This window comes from Xyrauchen texanus, chromosome 16 (genome assembly GCF_025860055.1).
Source record: "Xyrauchen texanus isolate HMW12.3.18 chromosome 16, RBS_HiC_50CHRs, whole genome shotgun sequence".
Lineage (NCBI taxonomy): Eukaryota > Metazoa > Chordata > Actinopteri > Cypriniformes > Catostomidae > Xyrauchen > Xyrauchen texanus.
In genome coordinates, this window is record NC_068291.1 from 3,374,610 (window position 1) to 3,396,657 (window position 22,048).

Genomic DNA, 22,048 nt, shown 5'->3' on the forward strand with positions numbered 1-22,048 from the left:
GACTGACAAAATGGATTGCTGTGAAGTGTCTTATCAACACTTAACTTGCATGCCCAAATAATGTAATGCATTTTAATTATCTGTATAATTTTCTATTATATATATATATATATATATATATATATATATATATATATATATATATATATATATTTAGATATATATAATTATTTAAATATAACTATTCCTAATTATATGGGCTTTCACAACAAATATTTATGTATGTGGTTAGTTGCGATTATTTAATCTACATACCATGTAATAATTACATGAAAAACGTTAATCAATTGACAGCCCTAGTTAAAAGAGATCAAACGAATATTTGACAAACATTTTTATTGTACATTTTTTACGATAATGTCGACTAATCTTGTCAGCCTTTTTATACAGTGAAAAGTTTCCCCTCTGCTGCAGCTCTCAAATCAAAGATGGTATCATCATCGTCTATTATGTTGGATCATGATACAGCATTTGGCATCAGTGGCATCAATGCACCCTTTTATAGTTAATTTCAGAGCTTGGAAGAGGGGAAGATTATTAGTGAAAAATATGAGTCTGTTCCTCACAAAGCTAAAGAATGACATTGAAAACACTTTTACAATACTTTAAGGCGCTTTACTTTTTTGTTTCACTTTGGAGCTTGACAGCCCCAGTTTTTGTTCACTTTGATCATAAGGAAGATAAAAATAGCCCAGGACATTCCTCAGTTTCACCTATTGTGTTACACTGAGGAAATAAATGAATATGTCTTTGGAACAAATAACATAATTAAAACAAAAATAAACATGTATATTGTGTAAAAGCAGGCATAAGGGCTCACCTGATAAAAGTATGGATTGGGTTCCGATTCACCCACGCCATTAAAGTCTTCCACGTTAATGAGCTGAAAGTCGTATGTGAATCCGGGGTTTGGCGCCTGGAACTCTGGCTGGAGCTGAACGTGAGGCAGGTTCCCCAGCTGCTTATAACGCCAGTTATACAGGTTACACAGACTGACAGAGACACACGAGAGAGATAGAGAGTCAAAGTAGGACACTTCAGGCCAAGCCGTGTATTTGAAGATCCTACCCACACTGTGTTCTGACGTTGACCCTGGTTTTGATTAAACCCAAGTTCAGAAAACGGCTTACACATCGACAAAACTAAATTCTGATGTCAAATGTACCCATGTCCTTACAAAAAGTGTGAAAACGCCCTGTACTGACCTGGCGCGTGCTCTGCCCTGGGCATCCAGGTCTACAGTCGGTACGCCCAGACGCACAAAGCGTGTGAAAAGCGACTGCTCCATGTTGGAGTATTTCTGAAAGGCCATGTTCTTAATGACAGGGGGCAGCTGATGGTGATCACCAATCATAATCCAGCGCTTGAGACGACTGTAGCCATCCTCCGGGTTCTGCCCGAAAACAGGGAAACCGAAACAGCTCTCACATTACAACTACAGAATTATGGTATGCATTTTTGGAATTCAAAGTTCTGACATTAAAAATCCTGTCTGGTTTACTACATGTGTCGTACCTGCAGCAGTAGAGGAATGAAAGTTTCAATCTCCAGGATCTGAGCAGCTTCCTCCATCAGGATATTATCATACTGAAATGAAGAAGCTGAATGTGAGTACTGAGGCTGCACAAATGATGCTGAAATCTTCTACAACACACTGATGATGATGATGATGATACCTTGAAGCCCAGCTCCACCAAATCGTGCCGTTTGAGGGCGGCGTGTGTGCAGGTCATGGCGATGATCTTTGCTTCCTTCACCAGCAGATATTTGGATCTGTCCAGACCGCTGCGCAACAGCTCAAATGCCCTGAATTCCTGCAGGAGAGAAGAATTAGATTTTAAAAGAAAACTGCCACAACTTTTGTGTAATTCCATGACATGAGTTCAGTATAAGTAGAGGTCTGCTACATGACCCCAAGCTCTGACAAAACACCTTTTTTTGGGGGGACGGGTTCAGTTCAGTTTTTTAAGAATATCTTGAGGTTTGTAATGAATGAAAATTGACTTGCAAAAACAGACACCAAATGTCTTGTATGCTTCTGCATTGTTTTTCGAAGTAAACATGCTTTAATGTGCAGTCACATTTACTTTTGCATGGTGTAATTCTGTGGGCGAAATTCAGTCATCTCAATGGGAAACTGCACGATCGTGAATTTTGCGTGATGGACTTCCGGTGGCAAAAGATTCTTCCCTTGTGAATTTCACATGAAGTTTGGTGAACTTTACTGAATTCCTTTAACTTTCAGGGATTATAAAGTACAGCATTAAAGAGGCTGCTTGACAATTTATTGTCTGTTTTTTTGCTGGTTTTACACAATGGCTTACATGCAACAATACAGCAACTTGATGACATCCGGCAATAAAATCATTATGCTGATAACGGCACCAAGCATTTTATCAATGTAGCACAGCAGAATGATAATTCCTGCAAAGCACAGATAGAGCTCGGATTTTGTAACATGATTGCAGCGGCAAGACCGTTTCCATTTGAACACCTGCCTTGCACTGTGAGGCGCGGTGATCGTCTGTGTTCTGCGACTACTACCGAAGAATGTATAACATGCCAGAGAAGACAGCTGATGGAGTTTCTGGTGCCTCCCTAGGGAGTTGGTGCCCTACGCAGACTGCGTAATATGCGTATAGGTAGCGGCTGTCCTGATTACCAGCTAACAAAAACCCGCTGCTGTCTCCAAGATTCGGTCACAACATCTCTGTTTGATTGAAGTTGGAGATGTTGCTGGAGCCTTGCAGGTAATCTACACTGGCCCATTTAATACCACCGGTTACAATTGTGACGGGGGTCTAAAAGGAGTTTTTGAGTTGTGTGTTCATTTTCTGTTGCCAAACTCGTGCTGTTGGTGGGGTAGATTTTGTGTGGATGACTGAATAATACATCTGGCTGAAGCATATTTTGTCCACTCATGTTTATAAAGATATCGTGATTAACTACAAAAAAAAAAGATTGTGATTAAATATTTTAATCGTTTGACAGCACTAGTTACCCTACGTGACTGATTTGGAGGAGAAATGTTTTTCAAGTATTAATAATATTTTTAAATAAAATTATTTCACTGAATAATTTTGTTAAGAAATAATAATACCAACATTTCTTTTTTCAAGGGTTTCAGACTTTTACCATCTCTGGACGGTTACATCGCGCATGAATTGTTTTTACTATAATCCCCCAAAAAAACCATCAGAATTACATATAAGTCAGTAATTGAAAACATGTTCATTATAGAAAAGGTATTTTAATAAATAGGTTTGTGTAAACACATTTGAAATGTACACTTGTCGTGACATTGTTTCGACAACCTTATGCAGAGTCACAACATTTATTTCCATCCAGAGTTGCATTCATTATTGGCCCAGATCTTTTATTGATGACGGGAAAGCCAAACCACTCCGTAAGTCTTCTCCAGCACATCCCAAAGACTTTCTATGGGGTTAAGGTCAGGACACTGTTGTGGCCAATTCATGTGTGAAAATTATTCCTCATGCTCCCTGAACCACTCTTTCACAATCGGAGCATGATGAATCTTGACATTGTCATCCTGGAATATGTCCGTGCCATCAGAGAAGAAAAAAATCCATTGATGGGATAACCTGGTCTTTTAGTACAATCAGCTAGTCAGCTAAATTATTGCCACATAATGTTGCTGAGCCTCGATCTGACCAACTGAAGCAACCCCAGAACATAACACTGCCAGAGGCTTGTACAGTGGGCACTATGCATGACGGGTGTGTCGCTCCATGCACACACGTCCTTTCTTACCCTGACATGCCCATCGCTTTGGAACAGGGAAAATCTGCACTCAGACCAAATGACCTTATTCCATTTCTCCACAGTCCAATCTTTATGCTCATTAGCAAATTGAAGTTGTTTTTTCCGATTAGCCTCACTAACAAGTGGCTTTCTTGTGGCCAAACAGCTGTTTAGTCACAATCCTGTAACTTCTCTTCGCATTGTGTGTGTGGAAATGCTCTTACTTACTTTCACTATTAAACATAGTCATGAGTCCTACAGTCAATTTATTACAATGTAATTTGATCATTAGAGATTTTATAACAACCACATTTCTTCCGCAAAGCTGATGGTTTACCACTATCCTATGTTAATAATGCATTGGACAATTCTTAACCCAGTTCCATTGATTTCAGCAATCTCCTTCTGAAAAACAGTAAAATGTCCATGGGATAAGCCTTCCGACATGGTTGTTTAAGAAAGAATGATCCAATTATAAACTCTTAAATATTTGCTTATTTAAATTCAAACAGCAACCTTTTTTTGGTTAGGCAGTCAATTTTTTTTAGAATTTAATAGATCTGGACAACAAATTTGCATCACATCATTGTCTCATATTGCTGTTGTGTTTACAGTAAAGAGGGTTTTAGGCACTCGTCTTTTCTGAGGTAAAATCACTGTAATGTAAACCTCACGTGGAGTATTGCTGCAAGTACTGCTTGATTAACCACAATTTTCAAAATCATGATCAATTTCAGGGGTCGTGTTTGAGATTGTTTCTATCCACTTCCTGTCACATGGTAGAAATTAGAATCTTTAGTTTCCTCTTCACTATACTGCCCTACAAAGGCTAAGTGCAGTAACTACGCAAACAAAGAAACAGAGAAAAAGGCCTTTAAAGTTTTTATACCAGCCAGTCAAACATGTTATGGGTAGATTAGTGGTAATGCATTTATCCCGAAACGGGACATAATTTAACCCAGATATTTTTTCACAAGATAGAACACATGTCATAAAGCCCATTAGAAGTCTTAACTCATTTTTGACCAAATTTGTAGTTACTGCACTTAGCCTTTGTAGGGTAGTATAGGCAGCATACTTTGACTTTCGAGTATTCGTTTCTGTTCGATAGTATCTCAACTCTTCAGTGAAGAGAGCTTAACACACGTGCATATTTTCAGGACTCTGTCCTCTGGGAAATGAATATTTGATGTGATACTGCATTAATCTGAAAAATATTAAATATTTATGAGGCCATTTTTTTAGTGTGATCGGTAGTGACGGTTGAGGGACAGAGATACGGTTTCCTGCAGACGCCGACGGATGGACGCAAACACACAGCACTCAGCCATTTAAAGTATACTCTTTTGACTGCATGCCCATACATACATGCACTCTTTAACAGCTTTGTGATACTCTTAACACAGCGCATGTGCTGGAGACACACAAATACACATACGGTCCACGTGTCTAGAGAAAGTAGGCTGCAAGAGTCGTAAGTCGAGTTTACTGCAAGTACATTTTGGCCTTTAGTTGATAGTAGGGATGCAATGGGGCCTGTGTAGCTCAGCATGTAAAGACTCTGATTACCACACCTGGAGTCGCAAGTTTGAATCCAGGGCATGCTGGGTGACTTCAGACAGGCTTCCTAAGCACCCAATTGGCCAGGTTGCTAGGGAGGTTAGAGTCACGTAGCATTAACCTCCTCGTGGTTGCTATAATGTGGTTCTCGCTCTGTGGGGTGCGTGGTGAGTGGCGAGAATAGCATGAAGCCTCCACACGCACTAGGTCTTAACAAGACGAGGACTTAGAACGCATTGGGAATTGGGCATGCCAAATTAAGGAGAAACAGGAAAGGAAAAAATATAGTAGGGATGCAACGATATGAAAATATTTGGCCAAAATATCAAATTTTACTTTGGAATTTTGCTTTAAAAATGTACAAAGAGGAACAAAAGCTTTATTAATTCTCAAATAGAAAATAAAAAGACAAAAAAAAAGATAGCAAAAATAAATACATTTAATAACACTTGCTAATATGAAAAAAAAAAAAAAGGTTATTATAATCTAAAACGTTTTTGCACTTCTGGTTTTGCCGTTTAATAAAACAGAACATTTGATGTCTCAAAACTTAAATCTACAAATTGAGGCAAATAGTGTTTTTACAGCGTGTTACTAATTAATTATAAATATACCGTCAATTTTAAATTCTGCATTTTCAACAGAGATGACAGTGGTTAAATTTGGTTAAAAATTGGCAGATAAATATTGGCAGCTGATACAATGGTGCATCACCAGTTAATTGTTAACATTAGTCCTATGTCAGGGACTACATATGCTATCGAGAGGACAACACTTAAAGGGATCAAATTTTCCTTGATATTTTGACATGAGGTCTTTCTAGAATAAAATCATACTGTACATTTTAAAACCCAAAACTTAATCCTCAATGCAGTAAAAGCATTTATTGAAACCAAGAATGCCTTGTTCTCTACTTCTGCAACAACCCTACGCCATTTGGGGTACATTAATTCATGACCGCCTCTACAGCTCAAAAACAAATGCCTGCTTAAAATCATCACACCCTTGGCCCCGCCCAGTGCTGCTTCAGTTCAAAAACAGAGAGAGAGCAGGATGGACAGGTCTCACTATTCCTGAACACCAAAGGGGGATCCATCTGGACTATTTGGAATTATTTTTGTAAATATTTATGCACTAGAGAGACATCTTTGACAGCTTGAGACATATACAAAAATAAAGTACATTTGAATGCTAAAACTATGCATTAAAATTTTGGATGTTTAAGGTAAAAATTCAAATTTAGCTTGTTCTGCCCCTTTGTCGGTTTATGTATGCCACTGTTGTCATGTTGTCTGATCAGACTAAGACATATAGTTTCCTAATCATCCTCGAGAAGGCGATCGCTCACATCGTAGTCATCCTCCTCTCGTCTCTCCTCGATGGAGACATTGAAAAAGAGGAGGGAGGTTTGGCGAGACCTCCTCCATAATGTCCACTCAACTTCTGGACTCAGGTTTTGAGTGATCATTTTCCACCAGGAGCGGAGAAAGTTACCAGTCACCTTTTCCCGCAGCCAAGACTCGCATTTGCCTTTCACAAACCCTTAACAGGAATTTAATGCAGTGCGGGCAGCACTCAGGAATAGCCAAGGCTGTCTGCGCATGTTTTACCTCCAGGCAAGCGATGTACAGAGGGTGCGAATCCTTGACTGAAATCATAGCTCCGCAAGCACACAAGTGAAAAGATTCCATATCTTTCGAACCGCTTGGTTTTGCGGTGGCCATGGTCCAGTGATTATCCTCCCGACTCACCGCAACGTGTTAGTTCGAGGCAGAAAATCACCTTCTCTTACTTATCACAACTAAATGGGAAAACACCTCGATGGTGCAGTAATATTACCAACTATGACAGTCGGCAACGTGGAGAGAGAGACGATACCGTAACGTGCTTGTAAATTCTCTGACAATTAGTCTATATTTTTAGCGACGTACCTCAATGGCTCACCTTGAAAACAATTAAGAGGGGAAGAGAATGACGTAAAGGCAGGTGACAGTGGCTTATATCAGGAAGGGCGGGGCTTCCTGGTCACGACTGTAACTTGTCTGTCATTGGACAGATTGGTGCTTTAAAAGTGCTTCCATCATTAACACACACAAGGGCATTTCCCATAATGAGATTCCGAATGAATGTTGAAAGAGAACTTTGATACTTTTGCATCCATTTTGAAGCTTAAAATTGAAACGATTATCCACAAAATTCCCCCATTATTAACTTTCCCTTTATGTAAGATACTATGGACTGCTTTCTCTTTAGTAGAGGAATATACAACAGAGTAAGGTTTGCTTGGAGACTATTACAATTCTTTTCTCACACACAGTTACCTCAAGCTGTGTAAAGATCTTGCGGATGTGCCGGTAGCAGCCCTCCGCTATGTCCATGTCCTCCTGGTATGACTGGCCTTTGAACACTGGCTGAGGTGCGTTGGAGAAGTACTTATGGAAGGGGAAGTGTGTTGCTACCTCCTCTGTCTGCACCTCTCCATCGGGCTTCGGCTTCACTTTACTCATGTACTCCTCCCAGCGAGACATAACCTACAGCATGAGAGAGGGACAGATATGATCAGTGAAGGGGATTTATCGAGCAGAACTCATTAAGAGGTAAAGTAGCACATATCTGTACAAACAGCCTTGTCACAATCTACACTTAATTAGTGCTACACGAGTTTTAATGCAATCTCTACGATCACAGTTAATGGCCCATACTGATCCCGTGAGACACTGATATGAATCTAAGGACCACAGTGTGATGGATTGGACTACAGAGTGTGATGAGTTGAATACAAATGAAAGCAGCAGTATGTGTGTGCACTGCTGCAGGTAGATTTAGATTTATATAGACAATACAACACAAGACTGTCCTGACCAGATCATTGTGTTCCTCCCATTTCATTTCTCAATAGAATAGTTAAAATCTCGCTTTTAACCCTTTACCTGAAGCAGCTAGCAAATTAATAAAAAAAACACAACTGACACAAAACAGCGTAAAATCTGGACTTAACATATTGCCGATATGACAAACTCTATAATACTGCTTTTTACTTAAATTGATGACAATGTTCTGTTCATACGTAAAGAAATATGATAATCATAACTGGTCTCCGAAAAAACATCACATAAATCCATATATCTTTTAAAAGGTCTCTCGTAGAATACAAGCATCATATTTGTTTCACTTACAAACTACAGTGATTACCAGTATGTGAAAACCTGCAGATGCACATATAAAGGGTGTTCACACACGAAATGTTTTATGTTCAAAAACATCAGGGATCGGGTTAAAATTTTCTGTTCTTTTAACATGACACCGCATCTTCGTGAGACACTTACAACACAATAAGACATGACAAAATGGCCAAAGATGTTCATCTGACACATTTATATTAGAGGTAGTCTATATATCGGTTTTACCAATAAATCGGCACAAACATTTGCTTTTTGGAACTATCGGTTATCAGCACAAATCTTAGTACTCCATGTTCCTCCTCCAGAGGATTCTACAGTTTCAGCAACTTGGTCCTACAGTATAATAGCAGCCTCTAGAGGTCAAATGAAAACAATTACTGGCTGACAATTTTCATCCATATTTTATCCTCACTTCAATGCAAATTTAATTATTTTGATTAGGTCAGTTAGGATCACTACTTTATTTATGAATGTGAAATTTCAGAATAATAGTAGAGAGAATTATTTATTTCAGCTTTTATTTCTTTCATCACATTCCCAGTAGGTCAGAATTTACATACATTTTGTTAGTATTAGGTATCTGGTGAAGTCCCTCCTGCATTAAAGCACCCCCACAACATGATGCTTCCACCCCCATGCTTCATGGTTGGGATGGTGTTCTTCGGCTTGCAAGCCTCACCCGTTTTCCTCCAAACATAACAAGGGTCATTATGGCCAAACAGTTCCATAATTGTTTCATCAGACCAGAGGACATTTCTCAAAAAAGTAATATCTTTGTCCCCATGTGCACTTGCAAACTGCAGTCTGGCTTTTTTATGGCGGTTTTGGAGAAGTGGCTTCTTCCTTGCTGAACAGTCTTTCAGGTTATGTTGATATAGGACTTCTTTTACTGTGGATATAGATACTTGTCTACCCATTTCCTCCACTATCTTCACAAGGTCCTTTGCTGTTGTTCTGGGATTGATTTGCACTTTTTGCACTAAACTACATTCATCTCTAGGGGACAGAATGTGTCTCCTTCCTGCCTGATGGCTGCGTGGTCCCATGGTGTTTATTCTTGTGTACTATTGTTTGTACAGATGAACATGGTACCTTCAGGCATTTGAAAATGGCTCCCAAGGATGAACCAGACTTGTGGAGGTCCACAATTGGATTTTCTGAGGCCTTGGCTGATTTCTTTTGATTTTCCCATATCATCAAGCAAAGAGTTTGAAGGTAGGCCTTAAAATACATCCACAGGTGGACCTCCAATTCAGTACACCTCCTATCAGAAGCTAATTGTCTAAAGGCTTGACATCATTTTCTGGAATCTTCCAAGTTGCTTAAAAGGCAGAGTTAACTTAATGTATGTAAAATTCTGACCAACTGGAATTGTGATATAGTCAATTAAAAGTGAAACAATCTGTCTGTAAACAATTGTTGTGTCATGCACATAGTAGATGTCTTAAACGTCTTGCCAAAACTATAGTTTATTGATATGAAATCTGTGGAGCGGATAAATGGTTTTTTAATGACTTCAACCTATGTGTATGTAAACTTCTGACTTTACTGTACATCAGCTCAAACTTCATATCTTTTGAATAATAATAAAAATAAAAATAAATTATCTGGTGAATTATCTACAGGGCCTATAGAAAATTCCCCTTTGGAATATATATATTTCTATATTTTTCAAAAATCTTAAAGCCTGAAATTATAACCCATAAACAAATGTAAAAAAAAAAAAAATAAATAAATAAAATAAAATAAAAAAATAAATCACATGAACATTAGTATTCACAGCCTTTGCTCAATACTTTGTTGAAGCACCTATGGCACCAATTACAGCCTCAAGTATTTTTGTGTATGATGCTACAAACTTGGCACACCTATTTTTGGGCAGTTTCTCCCATTCTACTTTGCAGGACCTCTCAAGCTTCATCAGGATGGATGGGGAGCGTCAGTGCACAGCCATTTTCAGATCTCTCCAGAGATGTTCAATCGGGTTCAAGTCTGGGCCACTCAAGGACATTTACAGAGTTGTCCCGTAAACACTCCTTTGTTATCTTGGCTGTGTGCTTAGGGTCGTTGTCCTGTTGGAAGATGAACCTTCGCCCAATTCTGAGGTCCAGAGCGCTCTGGAGCAGGTTTTCATCAAGGATGTCTCTGTACATTGCTGCATTCATCTTTCCCTCGATCCTGACCACTCTCCCAGTTCCTGCCACTGAAAACATCCCCACAGCATGATGCTGCCACCACCATCCTTCACTGTAGGGATGGTATTGGCCAGGTGATGAGCGGTGCCTGGTTTCCTCCAGACATGACGCTTGCCATTCAGGCCAAAGAGTTCAATCTTTGTTTCATCAGACCAGATAATTTAGTTTCTCATGGAGGCTTGGTTTGTGCTCTGACATGCACTGTTAACCAGAGTATCTGGACAAACTGACAGCTTGAATAACAAGGATCTTCAAAGCTGTCATTGCTGCACGTGGAGGATTTTTTGATGAGAACTCTTTGAAGTAGTTTAAGAAGTTCTGAACATGGTTTTTCAAATTGTAATTTTTAAAGTCATTAATGTCCCGACTATACATTGTGATCCGTTGAATGCCTCTTTGGTGAATAGAAGTAACAATTTATTTCCATAAGAGCAAAATCTGAACATTATTCCAAACTTTTGCCACCAGTGTAGATTGGGGAATATTTGACCATTCTTCCTTGAGGAATTGTTTGAGTTCAGTCAAATTGTGGAGTGAGTGTTGATTGACTGCTCTCTTCATGTCCATCCACAGATTTGTTCTGGTTGGTTTGGCTTTCTCCAAATATAGCTCTTGGAGTTCAGTCCAAAAAAATTACTTTTTTTCTTTTTTTATCTCATCTGACCATAAAACCTTTTGCTACATGACATCAGAATAATCAAAGTATTTGTTTTGTTTCCACAAAGTGAAAATGAGACTTAGTGTGGAACATTTTCCAGAAGAGGCTTCTTTCTTGCCCCCTGCCATAAAAGCCAGCTTTGTGTAAAGCTTGGGAGATTGTTGTCACATGCAAAGACTGAAATCTCATCCATAAGGGCCTGTAAATCCTTCAAATTTGCCTTTGGCCTCTTGATAGCTTCCCTGATCAATATCCTCCTGGCACGGCCAAACAGTTTGGAGGAATGGCCCAATCTGGGCAAGATTTTGGTGGTGCCATGTGCTTTCCAATTTTAATAATGCTCTGAACGGTACTCAGATGGATAGGTAAAGCCATTGAATATTTTTTTTTTTAACCTGTGCCTTTCCACAATTGTATCCCAGAGCCCTTTTGGAAGAACCTTTGTAACCATGGTGATTTCTTAAATTCATTACCATGCAATACTAGTAAAGGAATCCTCACGGAACAGCTGGGTTTTAGAACTGAAGTAATCAAAACCACTACAACTGATGTCAGGTGGGGGCCAATTAGGTAGGTATGTGATCTAGAAGGTGACTGGTTGTTCCTGAGCTAGTTTGTAATGGTTTCTCTTAGAATCAGAATCAGCTTAATTGTCATGTTATTTTCACTTTGATGTTGAAGGTGCAAGTACAGCTGGAAAAAGTTAGATATAATTTATTTAAATTTCCGAGCCTAATGTGACAAACTATAAGGATTTTCACAAGGTATGTCAACTTTCTACAGGCACTGAATATACATACAAAATCCTTATCTAGTGAATATATATGCTATTAAAAGCTTAAGTCAGAAGTTTACATACACTTAGGTTAAAGTCAATGAAACTCATTTTTTAACCACAGATTTAATATCAGCAAACTATAGTTTTGGCAAGTCGTTAAGGAAATCTACTTTGTGCAAGAAATGAATAATTTTTCCAACAATTGTTTACAGACAGATTGTTTTACTTTTAATTGACTATATCACAATTCCAGTGTGTCAGATGTTTACATACACAAAGTTAACTGTGCCTTTAAGCAGTTTGGAAAACTCCAGAAAATGAAGTCAAGCCTTTAGACAATTAGCTTCTGATAGGTGGTGTACCAAAATTGAGGTGTACCTGTGGATGTATTTTAAGGCCTGCCTTCAAACTCAGTGCCTCTTTGCTTGACATCATGGGAAAATCAAAAGAAATAAACCAAGACCTCAGAAAAACAAATTGTGGGCGGAAAAATCATGGTCTGGGGTTACATCCAGTATGGGGGTGTGCGAGAGATCTGCAGGGTGGAAGGCAACATCAATAGTCTAAAATACCAAGAAATCTTAGCTACCTCTTATATTCCCAACCATAAAAGAGGCCAAATTCTGCAGCAGGATGGTGCTCCATCGCATACTTCCATCTCCACATCAAAGTTCCTCAAGGCGAAGAAGATCAAGATGCTCCAGGATTGGCCAGCCCAGTCACCAGACATGAACATCATTGAGCATATGTGGGGTAGGATGAAAGAGGAAGCATGGAAGACGAAACCAAAGAATATTGATGAACTCTGGGAGGCATGCAAGACTGCTTTCTTTGCTATTCCTGAAGACTTCATCAATAAATTGTATGAATCCTTGCCAAACCACATGGATGCAGTCCTTCAAGCTCATGGAAGTCATACACGATATTAAATTTGGATCTCACAGCACCACTACTTAATTTGCTGACATATTTTTGTATTTGCAGTAAATTTGTTCAATTTCTGTATAGGCGACAAAACTTTTGTCTTGCCAAAATTTGACCTTTCTGTCTTGTTTAAATGATAAATCTTTTTTCAGTGAAACTAATTTATTTCAGTGCATTACTCATCATTTGGGAGGGTTTTAGCTTTTCATATGAGCTATTTCTAACACCAATTGATTAATTAAAAGTCAGGTTAATAGCAGGTGTTTCTACAAAATAGATAAGCAACAAGACTTTTGTCAGGGACTGTATGTTGTCATTTAAGTGTTATATAGAATCAAAATGATATTGAATCATGAACCTCATATCGTAAATTGAACCGAATCCTGAGATAACCATATTGTTCCACTCCAGAGCCAAGTCTCCATCATTACAAAATAAGAGTCCTGAAATGGGTGTATTGCTTGTTCATAGTCCCACGATTTGCTTCAAATGTTTCATTTATTATTTGGATTTTATTTATTTTGGACACTTGTTGAATGTCTATGTTTGAGCCCGTTACAAGAAAGTTTTTAACATTCTAAAAAATATCAGCGAATTAATTGTTTATCGGCCATTTCCACCACTTTAGTTATCAGTAACATCAAATTAAACTATTGGTCGATCTTTAATTTATACATATATATTAACAATGTAAAAAAAATATATCAGAGATGGAACGAGAGTACACATTATTTTTGCTAATTACATATACATGAAAATGGCATATCGGTACTTACAGGAAATTAAAACGAGGCAAAACACAAAGAAAAGGTGCATAGATCTTGAAATAATCCTCACTGAGCAACATGACATGCTTATATGTATAAAAACACTGCATCTTCCAGGTCACTCTTATATGCTGTGTATGCATGCACACTGACTTATAAGACTGTTTAGGTCTTACACACTTTACAAGCAAATATAACCGAGCCGTAATACATTATAGGTAACCATTTTCATCTGTAATTCCACTAACAGTATCAATAATAGAAATGATATTGATATGATATTGACTCGATTGTGAAAACGGCCCAGCGGAGGTTGTACTTCCTTCGCCAGCTGAGGAAGTTCAACCTGCCACAGGCGCTGCTGATCCAGTTATACTCAGCAGTCATGGAGTCTGTCCTCTGCACTTCAATAACTGTCTAGTTTAGTGAAGCTACAAAATCAGACATCAGAAGACTACAGAGGACAGTTCGGACTGCTGAGAGGATTATTGGTTGCCCACTGCCCCCCTTCAAGAACTGTACACTTCCAGAGTGAGGAAAAAGGCTGGTAAAATCACTCTGGACACCACTCACCCTGCCCACTACCTTTTTGAACTGTTGCCTTCTGGCCGGCGCTTCAGAGCTCTGAGCACCAGAACAGTCAGGCACAGGAACAGTTTTTTCCAGACTATCCAGCTCACGAACAGTTAAACTGCACAGAGAATTGCCCGCCTCTAATATTGTCTGTAATGCCAATTTTAAAAAGGCGCTGATGAAGTCTAAAAGCATGTTTATGTTTGAGCAGCCATTACCACCTCCTGTGCCATCTTCAGAAATCACACAGCCAGAAGTAAGCAGGAGAGCAGAAGAAGGGTGTATGTGTAGACCATATTAACTGGGTTATCACAGAGTACCTGATAGAGGTAGAAGTGTCCGGCAGTCTCACAGGTGTAGGACACATCTCCAGGAACATCCAGACTCTCCTGTAGACGAGCCACCTCGCGCAGGAGCTCCAGACGCCGAGATAGAACATAGTTCACTCTTCCATACCTGAACACAGAAGACGAGAGAATTCATTAAGCTGAATGAACCACTGAGTACGAGCTTCTCTCAAGCACTCGTGAGAGTTATGGCAACAGACAAGATTTCCTCTGTGAAGGGGTCTGGGTATCTCAGCGAGTATTGATGCTGACTGCCACCCCTGGAGTCGCTAATTCTAATTCAGGGTGTGCGGAGTGACTCCAGCCAGGTCTCCTAAGCAACCAAATTGGCCCGGTTGCTAGGGAGGGGAGAGTCACATAGGGTAACCTCCTCGTGGTCGTGAATAGTGGTTCTCGCTCTCAATGGGGCGTGTGGTGAGTTGAGCGTGGATCGCAGAGAGTAGCATGAACCACCACATGCTGAGTCTCCGCGTCATGCACAACAAGTCACATGATAAGATGCGCGGATTGACGGTCTCAGAAGCGGAGGCAACTGAGACATGTCCTCCTCCGCCCGGATTGAGGTGAGTAACTGCGCCACCACAAGGACCTACTAAATAATGGGAATTGGGCATTCCAAATTGGGAGAAAAGGGAATAAAAATTTTAAAAATTCTAATACGATTTTCTCTGTGAAATAACATTATGGGTTGTTTCTTACCAAAATCTATCATATGCCTTCAGAAGACTTAGAATATGAGACACCAGTTACATGGATTACTTTTATAGTGTTTAATGGAAACTCTTTTAAGCTAAAAAGCAATTTTAGTAGTAGTAGGGACGTTCCCAAAATGTTTAAACAATCTACTAGGCGCAACTATGATGTCTACAAATGTTGCGTGGTGAGCTAGTGAGTTTAAGAGCACTAAATTTAACCTGCTGAAATCTTTCTCCGTTTCCAGCTCCTCTTCTCCATGACCCAAACGCAGAAGATGGCGTTCATCGATGTCTAGAGCCATGATCTTCTCAAACAGCTGATTCAGAGCCTGGCCAACACAAATACAGATGTTTGTACGACAAGAATGCATTACACAATTCAAAATATTTCAGGAATTCAGAAAAGGACTAAAGGATGCATGTGTCCTTTTGAAGCATAGTAACACCACCCAATAATGAAAATGCATAATTTATTCACCCTCATGTTGTTGCAAACCTGTATGATGTACTTTCTTATTCTTAACACAAAACAAGAGATTTCAATGAAAACTGCGTCTATAGTGTCTACCTTTAAAGCTTACAAGGACCCAAAATGTCATAAAAGCAGTTCATATGACTCGTGTGTCACATTCCAAGTCTTCTGAAGACAAACGATAGATAACAGTGAGAGGCAACTCAAAATTTAAGTAATTTTTCAATGAAAATCTTAACATCTATTCCCATTCATGAGCTCTAAGAAAGAAGCTCATGTGCCGTTCTCATCCAACCACGCATGCCATGATGAATGAGCTTCTCTAATTGGTTCTTGTGACACGATGTGACATTTGGTCATGCACAAGTTTCAATGTGGTTACTACAAAATGTCTTACTACAACAACTAATCGATAAAATCACTAACAATCAATAATGAAAATTATTGACAATGAAATGATTATCGATAACTGAACTTTTACCGACGGCCACCCATGCAGAATTTCAGGCCGCCAAATCAAATGTACTGATATTTATCTTGCGTTCTGTTCTTTACATGCGCTAAATATGCTAAAATATAACAAAAAAAAAAAAGAAAAATGTCCAAAATCCAAAAAATAAATAAATTCTGACAATTCTTTCATGTCAGGCTTTACAGGGTTAAGGACCCATGGGAACTCTGTGTAATAGGCCTACAGTGGGGCTAACTTCATAGACAAGTGTGCCAGATGGAAGTCAGGGGCGTGCGGGGCAACTTTAGTTAACAAAGTTTCTTATAAAAGGCCTATCATTTTTGTTCACTATATAAATAAAACAGAGTATTTTTTTCTTACCAGCAGGAAATCTTGAAGGAAATAAAATAAATTAAAACAACTAAAAGTGCTTTACAATTGGTGTAAATTTGATTGATGCTATTGAACAATAAGTGAAGTTTGCTATAGATGCACTGATATAAACTTTTGCCTTTTCAAATTTCATAAACAAAACTTTTCTGTTTCTCCGAACTCACGCTTGTCAGTCATCCATGTTTTTAGTTCTTTAATCTTCCCATTTTGTCAAAATTATGGATTATTTTTAGCACAACCTCTGAAAGCATCTAAAAACCCATCACCTGCTCCACATTATTAAAAGCCTGATGAAAGGAAAACAACATTTATGGAGTAGGAAACAAACTTTTATTACAAGCACAGTCCCAACTCAGAAATCTACTCATGATACAGTGAGAATATTATAACTTGAATAAATTAAGTTTCTAAAGGTTCCAGATGCTTAAATATTTAAAAATAACCCAAATATTCAATGTACACATTATATACAGTATATTATATAGGGAAATATATATTTTAAAACTTTTTAATACACAATGTATTGCATGCAGTCAGTTTATCTGATTAATCGAAGAAATAATCGAAGAATAATCGATTATTAAAATAATCGTTATTTGCAGCCCAAGGTAAATGTTATCCACATTGCTGCCATATTGGATTTCAGCATGGTTTATGTACAGCAGGTTATTAATGATTTGATTTAAAAGGGAATAACATTTTCAATTAAGGTCATCATACAAAGTGATCATTTGCTCTCAGAAAAGTCAAATGCACCACGTTTATGACACTATGTTTTATCATTGTATTGAATTCAGCCAACGAGACATTCAATTATTTCCTTTTGTGGTTTGCAGAAGATATACAGGTTGAAAAAGGACAAGAGGTGAGAAAATGATGACAGTTTTCATTTCAGGTGAGCTATTCCTTTAAGAGCTCATTTTGATGCTAACCTCTTTTTTAGAGTTTTGTGATCGTCATGTAGATTATGATGGTACCTGATTAGAGTGTGTGACAATCAGTGTCCTCTGCTCGGGAAAATTGTGGTACAAGTTAGAGATGATCTGAACAGCCACATCTGTTTTTCCTGTTCCTGGAGGACCAACAACCTACAGTGCAAAGAACACAGTAGATGATTTGATGAACTATATCAAGAAAAACTAAAATCAATTCAGCTTTCCCAGTCAGGGTTAACTAATACAATTAAAACAGGTTTTTTTTTTCTCTCTCAAACATTATTTTAAAAAGAGCGTTAAAACATCTTATAGATAAAAGCTGTTATAAAGAGGATGATGAGTTATGGCAGTGAGAGATTTAGGACTGGGCATTTCGATTCATTTTGTAGATAAGTACTCTAATACATAAAAACGAGTAACCGATTAATTGTGAATTTAAGTGAGAATTTATGTGATTTAGAAGTTAAATGAGCACTATCCATGAACAATAACATCTAGATTCAAAAATGACAACAACAAAAAAAAACAATTGCACTCACACATAGAAACATGCATCCAAAATCTTCTGAAGCGAAATAATCACTTTAAATAAACTATTCCATTAACAGCGTCATGCATCTACGTCACCAACCAGTGCATTGAGTTATAACAACAAGATTTAGGTGGGAGAGGCAGTTTAATGGTTGTTTATGGCAGGCAAAGGTACAAAGGAAAATCAAAATGCAATATTTAAGTGGTGTTTTTAATTAGTCGAATATTTAAAGCTGAATGAGTACTCGATTAATCGATTACTTGTGTCCCTAGAGAGAATGACAATATTTATTCTCCTTTTTAGCTGGGGAAGATATTACTATTTTGCTGATCATATTATACAAGAACAATATGGGAAAAAATGTGTAGTGACTTTTGCACACATGGACGTTTATCTCACCATAGTAAGGCCCGGCTGCATCCCTGCACGAATGGCTTCGATCTGAGTCGGGGTAAACTGGATGGTGTTCCTGTTTAAGTGAAGAAAAACAGTAAATGTTTCCTGAAGCCTTACTGGTTTAAGCTGAATTTAAGTTTCATTACTCTTTCTTTAAGTATTCTGAAAATTATAACATTATACTAAATATTACATTTATCATGTCTCAGATTTTTTGGTATAAAAAAAAAAAAATCTAAACCAAACAGGATAGCTTTGGAAGAAAGACTCAAAAGTAATTTCGATTTGCAGGGATCCCACCCTATTTGACCAATGAAGTAATTAATAAAATTAATTTTTAAAGCTCACCATTCACATAGACTGTAAACTAATAGCAAAATATGAGTATAATTTTTTCAGAAATCTCCCCAAATAAAAAAAGAACCTTCAATTATTCAAATAATAATATTGCATGCATTTATAACCTTATGATAAACACATACATTTTTTAGTTGTTGAAAAAAATTTATTGTTTTTTTCCTAAATTTGTAAATATGTAATTCTGGTTCTGTCCACTCTACCTTACTTTGAAAAGTCTCATTACATTTAAACAGGTGGCAGCAAGCACTAGAAAAAAGAATTTTCTCTCTATTACATTCCATCACAGTAAACAGATCTGAAATGTAGCTGGTGCTCTAATGCGTTTTAGCCCTCACAGATGTGCTCGTCCATAGACATTCAGTCTAATTTTCAGTTCAAGCACCACCCTCATTATTTCATTAAATATCATGTCCTCTGAGTGGACTAGAAGCTTAAACTAGATGTCAGAATGCTGAGATCCTCCCCTTTGTAGTGATATAAATCATTTTATCATCTATAGTCGAAAACATAATTTTCTTAAGCATGATTTTCCTATTGGATGGCATATTTTATTTTGGACAACAAAGATATACAATTTTATTATTCAGCCAAGCAAGCTCACAGACAAGTAAACAATGTCTAATCTTTTAGAAAACTGCTAGGTAAAAGCTGATATAAACCTTTTAGCTATTTGGGGCTTAAAGCAGCAGATATTGGAGGATAAATGAGACTTGAGACTTACAGAAATCAGATTTCACTTTGTGATTCTTTTGAAAATATTTCAAACTGTGGTTTTAGGGCAAGAACATTAACTATAAGTTCACATTCCTGAGAGTGAGAGCTTTTATTTGATATATGACTTGTACATTTATGTGCTATGTGAAGGACTTTTATTATTATATAAATATTTCTCTACCCCATTCCCACATGGGGGCGCTAATTTTCAACACCAATGATCTGAGGCCTTTTGTTATTTGAGTAACATAAATGCAGATGTGATGTTGATCTCTCATATGATGATGATACCTCATATGCCTGACTTACAGTATGTATACAGAAAGGTTTAGGTGTACATTTTTTGCAATATAGTGCCCAGAGTTTAAGGGGTTAAGATCGTTTAAATAAAAACCCAAACTAGGGCTGAACGATTAACCAAAATAAAATCAAAAATCGCAATATGTCCTAGAGCGATTTCTAAAACGCGAGGGCTGAGATTGAATTAAATAGTCTCATCACGCTTCCCGCTGTGTGCGCAGCTGTTTTGTCTGTGGTGTGTGGTGCTTTCTTAAATACTATCTATCTATCTGGTGCTCCGAGTGACAGATGTTCTCAGACTTCAGTTAGGGGTGCTAATGTGTACGGAGAGCATTATTTAAAAGTACCCCAGATTTACTTTAAATGCACATTTGTGTAATTTCATAAACCTCTTTGTTTGGCCCCTACAATTTACTATACACATTAAAAATTACCCCAAGCGAGTGGGTTTTTGTTTCACTGCATTAAAAGGCTGTTGTCAACTGAATTTCAAACAACACATTTCCATCGCTTCAGTTTTCAAAATAAAAGCTTTCACTGAAATAAAGGCTTGAGGGTTTATAGGGACTGCATAGTATGTTAAGAAATGATTAAATAAATAAATTACAATTAAATAATAAAAATAATAATTATAGTAATAATGATCATTATTATTATACAACCCCAATTCCAATAAAGTTGGGACAGTATGAAAAATGCTAATAAAAACAAAAAGGAGTGTTTTGTAAATTATGTTCACCCTTTGCTATATTGAAAACACTTCAACTACACATTATAGGATGTTTTACCTTGTGAATTTCTTGTTTTTTATGAACAGTCATTTCAAATCAGATTGCAACACACTGAGACAGGGCAATTTAAGACTAATAACAATTTGACGAGTTGAAATAAGGCAATGTGAAACCGGAGATGTTAAACAGGTGAGGCAATAGTGTCAGTAAATTAGGAGCCTCCAAAAACAGCCTAGTCCTTCAAGAGCAAGGATCATTCCAGACTTGTCAATTTACCAACAGATGCTTCAGCAAATAATCCAGCACTTTGACAACAATGTTCCCCAAACACAAATTGGAAGGATTCTGGGCATTTCTCCCTCTACTGCACAATAAAGTTAAAAGATTCAAGGAATCTGGTCAAATCTCGGTGAGTAAAGGGCAAGACGGAAACTATTTCTGAATGTGCACGATCTCTGATCCCTCAGACATCACTGTCATAAAAAAAACATCATTCATCTGTAATGGATATCATGAACATGGGCTTGGGATTACTTTAGTAAAACTTTGTTACTCAACACCACTCACCGCTGCACACACAGATGCAAGTTAAGACTTTACTATGTAAAGGAGAAGCTGTACATCATCACTGTCCAGAAGCGCTGCTGACTTCTCTGGGCTCGGTCTCATCTTAGATGGAAAGTTTGTTTATAATGCACATTTCATACACAATGGCAATTCAAAGTGCTTTACATATACAAATTAAAGAAAATACAAGAAACATAAAATTTGTTTTTTTAAAAAACATGAAATAAGTAATCAAATAAATGTAAAAAAAGGTAAAATGATTAAAATAAGAAGGAAAAGAATATTAAATTGTTAACACCATCCATAACTTTTGTTAACCTTCCCTGATTAAACAGACAACCAAAAATTGTTTACACTCACATTGTGAAAAAGTTATATAAAAAATTAAAAAAAAGAATAATTAAAATGAAAGACAAAAGTAAAATGATTGAGTGAAATCAATAAGTGCAGCTCAATGCTTCGTTAGAAAGTGCACAGGTAAACAGATGTGTTTTCAGTCTGGATTTAAATGTGGCTACTGTTGGGGCACATCTGACCTCTTCTGGAAGCTGGTTCTAGCTGCGGGTGGCTAACTGACTTGATGCTAATGATATGAGAGGTCTGTCAGGTTTATATTCAACAAGCATATCTGAAATGTATTTGGGTTATTATATAATAAATAATATAATTAATAATATAGGCTTTTGAGCAATTTATAATCGAGTAATAGTACTTTAAAATCAATTCTAAATGTAACTGGAACCAGTGTAAAGA

At 37.5% G+C, this 22,048-nt stretch overlaps 1 protein-coding gene across 1 annotated transcript in view; it reads right to left on the reverse strand.

The window, feature by feature from the left end:
* aqr (aquarius intron-binding spliceosomal factor) overlaps nucleotides 1–22,048 on the reverse strand; it is a 79,198-nt gene that overhangs the window by 21,210 nt on the left and 35,940 nt on the right. Inside the window, exons 22-30 of the mRNA XM_052146200.1 lie at nucleotides 18,627–18,696; nucleotides 17,738–17,848; nucleotides 15,664–15,773; nucleotides 14,723–14,858; nucleotides 7,647–7,856; nucleotides 1,677–1,814; nucleotides 1,516–1,587; nucleotides 1,206–1,393; nucleotides 821–992 (exon numbers count right to left, since the gene is read on the reverse strand). Coding sequence (XP_052002160.1) covers nucleotides 821–992; nucleotides 1,206–1,393; nucleotides 1,516–1,587; nucleotides 1,677–1,814; nucleotides 7,647–7,856; nucleotides 14,723–14,858; nucleotides 15,664–15,773; nucleotides 17,738–17,848; nucleotides 18,627–18,696 — 1,207 coding nt within the window. The remainder of the gene's footprint in view (nucleotides 1–820; nucleotides 993–1,205; nucleotides 1,394–1,515; nucleotides 1,588–1,676; nucleotides 1,815–7,646; nucleotides 7,857–14,722; nucleotides 14,859–15,663; nucleotides 15,774–17,737; nucleotides 17,849–18,626; nucleotides 18,697–22,048) is intronic.